Source organism: Miscanthus floridulus, chromosome 19 (genome assembly GCF_019320115.1).
Source record: "Miscanthus floridulus cultivar M001 chromosome 19, ASM1932011v1, whole genome shotgun sequence".
Taxonomy (NCBI): domain Eukaryota; kingdom Viridiplantae; phylum Streptophyta; class Magnoliopsida; order Poales; family Poaceae; genus Miscanthus; species Miscanthus floridulus.
Window position 1 is genome coordinate 94,093,486 of NC_089598.1, and position 8,876 is coordinate 94,102,361.

At 50.9% G+C, this 8,876-nt stretch overlaps 1 protein-coding gene across 6 annotated transcripts in view; it reads left to right on the forward strand.

Annotated features, from left to right (window-relative positions):
- LOC136527127 (uncharacterized) overlaps positions 1-8,472 on the forward strand; it is a 32,680-nt gene extending 24,208 nt beyond the window's left edge. For 2 of the 6 annotated variants that reach the window (XM_066519749.1, XM_066519747.1), the window contains exons 8-11: positions 6,961-7,048; positions 7,152-7,207; positions 7,791-7,842; positions 7,981-8,153. In XM_066519749.1, the coding sequence (XP_066375846.1) occupies positions 6,961-7,048; positions 7,152-7,207; positions 7,791-7,842; positions 7,981-8,027 (243 nt within the window). In that variant the 3' untranslated portion in view covers positions 8,028-8,153. Of the gene's footprint in view, positions 1-5,948; positions 6,876-6,960; positions 7,049-7,151; positions 7,208-7,790; positions 7,843-7,980; positions 8,154-8,305 lie in introns of those variants that run through there. The other 4 variants (XM_066519748.1, XM_066519744.1, XM_066519745.1 and 1 more) reach the window with 4 other exon arrangements.
- Positions 8,473-8,876: the final 404 nt, after the last annotated feature.

Here is an 8,876-nt window from a genome sequence, read left to right on the forward strand (position 1 = left end):
TTTGAGTTCCTGGTGATGCCGTTCGGCCTTTCCAATGCGCCGACGACTTTCTAGGCTTTGATGAACGACGTGCTCCGCCTCTTTTTGCACAGGTTCGTGCTTGTGTTTTTTGACGACATACTCATATATAGCGCGTCCTGGGCTGAACACCTGTAGCACCTCAACATCGTCCTCCACGCACTTCGGGCGCACCAGCTCCACCTCAAGCGCTCCAAGTGTTCCTTTGGGGCGTCTTCGGTGGCCTACCTTGTCCACGTAATATCAGCGAGCGACGTCGCCATGGACGTCGCCAAGGTGGCTGTGGTCGCCTCATGGCCGGCACCTCGCTCTGCCCATGGGCTGCGGGGCTTCTTGGGCCTCGCCGGCTACTACCGAAAGTTCATCCGCGACTTCGGCCTCATCGCCGCGCCGCTGACGCGCCTACTGCGGAAGGATGCATTCGCCTGGGACGACGAGGCGGACGCGGCGTTCCAGGCACTCAAGGGTGCCCTGTCCACGGGACCCGTCCTCCAAATGCCCGACTTCGACAAGCCGTTCGTGGTGGACTGTGACGCGTCAGGCGCGGGGTTCGGCGCTGTTCTCCACCAAGACGTCGGACCCCTCGCTTTCTTCAGCCGGCCCTTCGCTGCTCGTCATCTCAAGCTCACCGCCTACGAACGCAAGCTGATTGGGCTGGTTCAGGTTGTACGTCACTGGCGACCATACCTATGGGGGCGTCATTTTCTTGTTCGTACAGATCAATACAGCCTCAAGTTCCTGCTGGACCAACGTCTCTCAACTGTACCTCAACACCAGTGGATCAGCAAGTTGTTTTGCTTTGATTTTGCTGTGGAGTATCGCCCTGGCCGCCTGAACATCGTGGCGGATGCGCTGTCCCGCCGCGGCATGGAAGAGGGTACAGCTCCTGTTTCCGCTGCTCATGCCCTCTCCGGGCCAACGTTCGCCCTCTTCGATGACATCCGTCGGGCTACAGCAGCAGCCGCGGACGCCCAACAGCTCCTCCAGCGCTTGCAGGCTGGCGAGCTGCCGGCACCATGGCGCTTCGATGACGGTCTCCTCCACGGGTCCCGCATCTTCGTCCCTGACCATGACGACCTGCGCCACCAAGTACTCCTCTTGGCTCATTCGGCGGGCCATGAGGGAGTCCAGAAGACTCTGTACCGCCTACGCACCGACTTCTACATGCCGGGAGACCGCGCCCTTGTCCAGGATTGGGTGCAGGCATGCAGCACTTGCCAGCGGAATAAGACGGAGTCGCTACAGCCCGCCGGCCTGCTGCAGCCCCTCGATGTTCCGTCCTAGGTGTGAGCGGATATCTCCATGGACTTCATCGAGGGGCTGCCCAAGGTCAGCAGCAAATCCGTCATTCTCACGGTGGTCGACCGCTTCTCCAAGTATGCGCATTTCATCGCCCTCGGTCACCCCTACACCGCCGCCTCCGTCGTCCGTGCTTTCTTCGACGGCATCGTTCGACTGCATGGTTTCACTTCTTCCATCGTCAGCGACAGGGACCCCGTGTTCACCGGTCATGTGTGGCGCGACCTCTTCAAGATGGCCGACGTCACCTTGCGCATGAGCACGGCCTTCCACCCTCAGACGGACGGCCCGTCTAAGGTGGTCAACAAGGTGATTGCTATGTATTGTGTTACAGGTGATCAGCTGCGGGCGTGGGTGGACTGGTTGCCTTGGGCGGAGTATTGCTACAACACCTCCTTTCATACCGCCCTGCATGCCTCCTCGTTCGAAGTGGTCTACGGCCGGCCGCCCCCCCCCCCCCCCCCCCCGATACTACCATACAAGCCGGGGTCGGTGCGGACTAACACAGCCGACGCCTTACTCCGCAGCCGGGATGAGGTGCTCGTTGAGGTCCGGCAGCGCCTCCAAGCGCAGCAGCTGTCTAAGAAGTACTACGACGCCGGCCACCGCGACCTGGAGTTTGCTGTGGGCGATTGGGTTTGGCTGTGCCTGCTTCATCGGACCACGCAGTCTTTGGAGCCCCGGGCCAAAGGGAAGCTTGGCCCTCGCTACGCCAGGCCATTCCAAGTGCTGCAGCGCATTGGCAGGGTTGCCTACCAACTGCAGCTCCCGGACGGCGCTCGCCTGCATGACGTCTTCCATGTGGGCTTGCTCAAACCTCACAAGGGGGACCCTCCGGCCGCGCCTGCTGCTCTACCGCCACTGCTGGATGGTCGGCTCCTTCCTGCTCCCGAGCGCGCTCTCCGAGCTCAACTCCGGTGGGGCGCTTCGCATGTCCTCATCCAATGGCGCGGACTGCCCAGCGACGAAGCCACCTGGGAGCTCCTCGACGACTTCAAAGGCCTCTACCCCGACTTTCAGCTCGAGGATGAGCTGTTTGCGCAGGCGGGGAGAGATGTTATGACCGGCGTCTATTATAATAGGCGCAGGCCCATTAGTGGCTAGAGGAGGACGCCGGCTATAGGGGCTAAGGGCCCATATTATTATTATTTACTATTTATGGTATTTATTCCTTAATTATAGGATCCTAGAGAGGATAAATACTCTGTAAACAATTGAGATTGGAAGTAAGCAGAAGCAACATATTTGTTGCTGGCTTCCCTTGGGAGCCCTAGCCGCACCTCCTCTTCCTCCTTGCGCTGTGATCACCACGGCGCCAACCCGCCGTCGTTTCCCTAAGTCTCGCCCTCCGCTCTTCCACCCCTATAACCTACGCAGCAACTCCGGTAGGGCATCAAGTCCTATCAATTAAGCAGAAGCAACATATTTGTTGCCGGCTTCCCTTGGGAGCCCTAGCCGCACCTCCTCTTCCTCCTTGCGCTGTGATCACCACGGCGCCAACCCGCCACCGTTTCCCTAAGCCTCGCCCTCCGCTCTTCCACCCCTATAACCTACGCAGCAACTCCGGTAGGGCATCAAGTCCTATCACCGATGCTGAACCAGAAGCCACTCGACAAGAAATTGGCCGATCTTAAAGCTTATCGTCGTGCTCGGGCTTTGTGCGACCACTGTGGCGACAAGTGGAGCCGCGATCGTAAGTGCGCTGCTCAGGTTGGTCTCCACGTGTTGGATGAGCTCTATGCTCTATTTTCCACTGAAGACACTGTAGATGGTCCGACAACTGACGAAGAGACAGATCCAGCGCCTGATGAAGTGTGTTGCTGTCTGACTGCTGACAACATGGTGATTCCGGGGGTGAAAACACTGCAGTTTCAGGGTCAATTCAATGACCATCCAGTCCATATCTTGCTGGATTCAGGCTGCTCCTCATCTTTCGTCAGTGCTCAGTTGATCTCTAAGCTGGCGGTAGTTCCAGACAAGTGTGCTGTAGTGACTGTCCGTGTCGCCAATGGGGATACTTTGAACTGTTCAGCTGTCATCTCAGGAGCTGTTTGGAGCATTCACCAGTATCAGTTTCAACATGACCTGAAGGTACTGCCTCTAACTCATTATGACATTATCCTTGGCATGGATTGGCTGCAGTTGTTCAGCCCTGTGAAGGTTGACTGGTATCGGCAATGGTTGGCCATTCCATACAAGGGGAAGACAGTTGTGCTTCATGGTTTGTCTGCACCTGATGTTGAGGATCTGTTGGTCCAACTTTTCAGTGTGTCTGCATCTGAAACTTCACCAGTCAGTGAACTGCCACCGGAAATCATGGCTCTCCTGAGTGACTTCCCTGAGGTGACCTCCCCTCCTGCTTCCTTACCACCCAAACGAAACTGTGATCATGAAATTCCTTTGGTGGAAGGAGCCAGGCCTGTCACTGTAAGGCCATATCGATACCCTCCTGCTCTGAAGGACGAGATTGAAACTCAAGTTGATGCCATGCTGAAACAAGGCTTGATCCAACCCAGTACATCACCTTTCAACTCACCGGTGTTGCTAGTCCACAAGAAAGATGGAACGTGGCGTTTTTGTGTGGATTACCGGTACCTCAACGATCTCACTGTGAAAACAGCCTTTCCAATTCCAGTGTTCGAGCAGTTAATGGATGAGTTGGCCGGTGCTCGGTATTTTTCAACTCTGGACCTGCTATCCAGCTATCATCAGATTCGCCTTCGGGAAGGAGAAGAACACAAAACCACTTTCTCAACACATGTTGGACACTGAGTTCTGTGTGGTAGCCTTTGGCCTGACCGGTGCCCCAGGAACCTTCCAGGGTGCCATGAACACTACACTGCAACCCCTTCTTCGCCGGTGCGCCATTGTGTTCTTTGACGATATATTGATCTACAGCAAAACAATGGAAGATCATATCGATCATCTTCGTCAGGTGTTATCTCTGTTGGCCAAAGACCAGTGGCATATCAAACTGTCCAAATGCAAGTTTGCTCAGACATCAATAGCTTACCTCGGCCATATTATTAGTGAGAGCGGTGTCGCCACTGACCCAGCGAAAATTGACGCGGTTGTGTCCTGGCCTACATCAACCAATGTCAAAGAGCTGCGGAGCTTCTTGGGTTTCACTGGCTTCTATTGCCGATTTGTTAAACATTATGCCATTGTCGCAGGCCACTTGTCTTCTGAAGAAGCGGTCACTGTTTCACTGGACGTCTGAACATGATACTGCGTTCAACACTCTGAAGAAAAGCTTATGCTCAGCTCCAATTCTCAAACTTCCGGATTTCTCTCGGCAGTTTTGTATCGAGACAGACGCTTCTCACATTGGGGTCGGTGCTGTGCTCCTGCAGGATGGACACCCGTTAGCATTCCTCAGTCGAGCTCTCGGTCCCAAGAACCAAGGTCTTTCAGCTTATGAGAAGGAATATATGGCTATTCTCATCGCAGTTGATCAATGGCGCTCATATCTGCAGTTGGGAGAGTTCATCATCTTTACTGACCAAAACAGCCTCATTCATCTCTCGGATCAGCGGTTGCATACCGCCTGGCAACAAAAGGTATTCACCAAGCTCCTTGGTCTTCAGTACCGCATAGTTTATAAGCCTAGTGCTGACAATCGCGTTGCTGATGCACTATCGCGTTGAGGGCATGAGATGGAATTATCTGCAATTTCTGCCCCAGTACCTCTGTGGCTCTATGAGATCAAGTCCAGTTACTCTACGGACGCCAAGTGTCAGGAGCTATTATCCAAGTTGGCCGTATCCCTGGGATCTGAACCTCATTTTGCACTGAATCAAGGTCTGTTACGTTACAAAGGTCGCCTTTGGGTGGGGTCAGACCCGATTTGGCAACAGAAGATCATTGAAGCTTTTCACGCTTCACCGGTGGGGGGACACTCAGGGGTGCCGGTCACTTACCAGCGTGTCAAACACCTGTTTGCTTGGACAGGACTCAAGACTGCCGTGCACCAGTTTGTGCAGACATGTGCAACATGCCAGCAGGCCAAACCTGATCGGGCCAAATACCTGGGACTTCTTCAGCCGTTACCCGTTCCTTCAATGGCTTGGCAGAGTATGTCCATGGATTTTGTTGAGGGCCTGCCTTCCTCAGGTGGTAAGAATTGCATTTTGGTGATAGTCGATCGGTTTTCCAAGTACAGTCATTTCATTCCATTGTCTCACCCCTTTACTGCACTAACGGTGGCCAAGTCATTCCTCAACAATGTCTATCGCCTCCATGTTCTCCCTACATCCATTGTCTCTGACCGAGATCGGGTTTTCACCAGTCGGTTCTGGCAGGAGCTATTTCGTCTAGCTGGTGTCACATTGCAGATGTCCTCTGCCTATCACCCTCAGACTGATGGGCAAACGAAACGTGTAAATCAGTGCTTGGAAACGTTCTTAAGGTGTTTCGTCAGTGCTTCCCTGGCATAATGGATCGACTGGATTTACTTGGCCGAGTACTGGTATAACACATCATGGCATTCTTCATTAGACCACTCGCCATTCTATGTACTGTATGGTCATCATCCAAGGCATTTCGGTGTGTCCGAATCTGATGCCGTCCAGTCAGTAACACTTGATGAATGGATCCATGAAAAGTCTCTGATGAACACCTTAATCCAGCAGCACCTTGCTCGAGCACAGAAACGGATGAAGACTCAAGCTGACAAGTCTCGCTTTGAAAGGCAGTTCTCTATCGGCGATTGGGTGTACCTGAAGCTGCAACCCTATGTCCAAGCTTCCCTTGCTCCACGTGCTAACCAGAAACTTGCCTTCAAGTTCTTTGGTCCATTTCAGGTGGTGTCCCGTGTTGGCAACGTCGCCTACAAGCTTCTGCTCCCAGTGGCGTCAACCATTCACCCCGTCTTCCATGTTTCTCAACTCAAGACGGCGGTTCCGGCAACTCATACAGTCCCAGCGCTTCCTCAAGCTCTGGATGGTTTACAGTTTCCGGTGAAGGTGCTGCAGCGACATGTGCGTACATCTGACAAGACCGTCGTTCCACAAGTTCTCATCCAGTGGTCCAATCTACCCCGTTCACTGGCTACTTGGGAAGATCTGGAAGCGATCAAGCAACGTTTCCCACGAGCTCCTGCTTGGGGACAAGCAGCTTCTCTTCGGGGAGGGAATGTCAGCGACACGGAGGATCCAGCCCAACATGACGCGGTCACCATGGACCAGGGCGCACCAGGAACGGAAGATGATGCGGTCACCGCCAAGCCAGGCGCGTCGCGTTCCACGCGTGGAGGCCGAACCAGGCGCGCAAGCGTGGTCATTAGTGGACCAGAGTGGGCGTGAACCGTAGGATAGACGCAGCTGTGCCTGCGGGTTCACGCCGGGCTATGCCTTGTATAAATGGGGTGAACACGAGAGGAGGGAGAGGCAACAACAACTATCTGAACTGAATCAATAGCAACCTGCCCTCTTCCTTCCTATTGCGTCTCCAAGCTACCTATTCCTTTCTTCTTCCCCAATCCTTTCCCAATTCTTCCCCAATTTCTACCAACTCCTTCCCTCCGCTAACATGGTCATGCTTCAAGTACAGATTCTGATGTTGTTGGAATAATTTATCTTGACTCAGTAGCATGAGACTGATATTTTTATGTGTATTTATTGCAATGTACCTGAATTGCATTAGGTCCTTTGGTCTCCGCTTACTCGTGATAAGGCCACAGCGTTGTCTATGTCCACACCTGAAGATCTCAAACTTAAAAGAACCAGATCAGGCATGTCTTTGGTTGTTTTTTTTAGCAACAATCTTTGGTTGTTTGACTCTGCTGCTTCATTCCAAGTACTCATCATGCTAAAGAAATGGAAATTTTGTTTCAGGTCGCGTAATAGTACCCAAATTGGATGAAGGGTGCCAAAGCATTGTCTATGGAAGGGTTTGTTTGTTTTCTCTATTTGTTATGTTGTTCAATCTGAGCTACTTTGTGGTATAAGAACACATATACTATGCTTATATCTTAACTGAAAGGGTAATAAAGGTATAGGTAATACATGATATCTTAAATTTGGCAGATGAACTTTCCATTGCACTAAGAAACAATGTGAAATACTGCTATTTGCTAAATGCCACTGAATTTGTGCACATTTCTAGATCCCTTAATTCAGTATGTGATAGAGGTAATTATATGACTAACATAAATTTATCGCAGCGGCAAGAATGAAATATGATAATTCACTAAAATACAACCCTGGAAGTTGTGCAGTTTGTGAAGTAGAAGTATAAACCAAGTGTCAAAGTTGGTTAGTAAAGATGCCTGTCCTATTATATGCATTTCAAAGCTTAGTAAGTCTCCAGCAATGTATTACTGTCATGGTATTTTTTATTTTGCAATGCGAGACAATCTCGAAGAAAGTTCAGATAAATGGTGAATTATCATGACATTCTGATTTTGTGCAATGTGTTTTTTTTCCAAGGCCTTTCCTGTGCTTAGAGTCTCATGAAGTGCCTTGTTCTTGTAGGATGGTTTGATCGCAGCTGTCATTGGTCTTGATTCGCCAGCAGTGCCCAAATGTTTGTTCTGAATCTCATTGGTGCATTCTGTTGTCCTTAAGAGCAAGCTTTCCATGTTTTGAGAGAATTGTTTAAAGAGAGTCGGGTGATGCCCTATCTAGCTTTCATGTCATGCAACTTGTATCCTTTGCTCTGCAGGGAGTGAATCAAAAACTGGTCGAAGGAAGAAAAGAAAGACTCAATGAGCATCTTCCAGATGTAATCGCTACTTGGCTACTCCAGGTGAAGAAAATTGGAACTAACTTAATTTGACTACTCTAGGCGAAGAAAACCGGAACTAACTTAATGTAGCAGGGAATTGGGGAGTTCGTTTTTTTTTGGGGGGGGGGGGGGGGGGGGGGGGGGGGGGGGGGGGGCGGCGATGGTACGCTTGATGCAGAGGTGTGTTGTTCTCTGCACGTTGTTCTGTTCTCGGCATGTTGTCTCACGCTGATCATCATGCTGCCTCTCTGCTGACCTCTAGGCATTGGAGATGTATATATCTATATGCAAGACTGCAATTGGAACAGCTAGCATAGCAATGATGGGAACACCTTGCTTTTACTTGTGTGAGGGAATATTGCCTTAGTTGCATGGGCTCAGAATCTGTTGCAAGACTTGCAATTGGAGCAGTTAGCATTGCAATAATGGGAATACCTTGCTCTTACTTATGTGAGGTCAGTTGCATGGGCTCTCTTGCCGGTGAAAAAAACAAAAAAAACAAACAAACAAACTAAGCAATTAGTTATTTTTGGCTCTTACAAACACCTAAGACTGTCTTCAATAAGAAGATCCAAACCCAAAATGGGTAGCGAGACCCAAAATCAGTCTCAAATAGAGTACTTATACGGAAGATCTATTTTAGGTTGCCTGAGAGACACAATCTAAATATGGGTATCATTTCTCTTGGAAACTCATTTGCAGAAATGATTCTCTTTTGAGTCTTGTTGGAGAAGATGTCGAATATGTATTGAACATTTTGTCTGTAACGTTATCCAAAGTACGAATAGGTCTTGTGGTCTTGTTGGAGATAGCCTAAGCACGGTTAGAAAGTG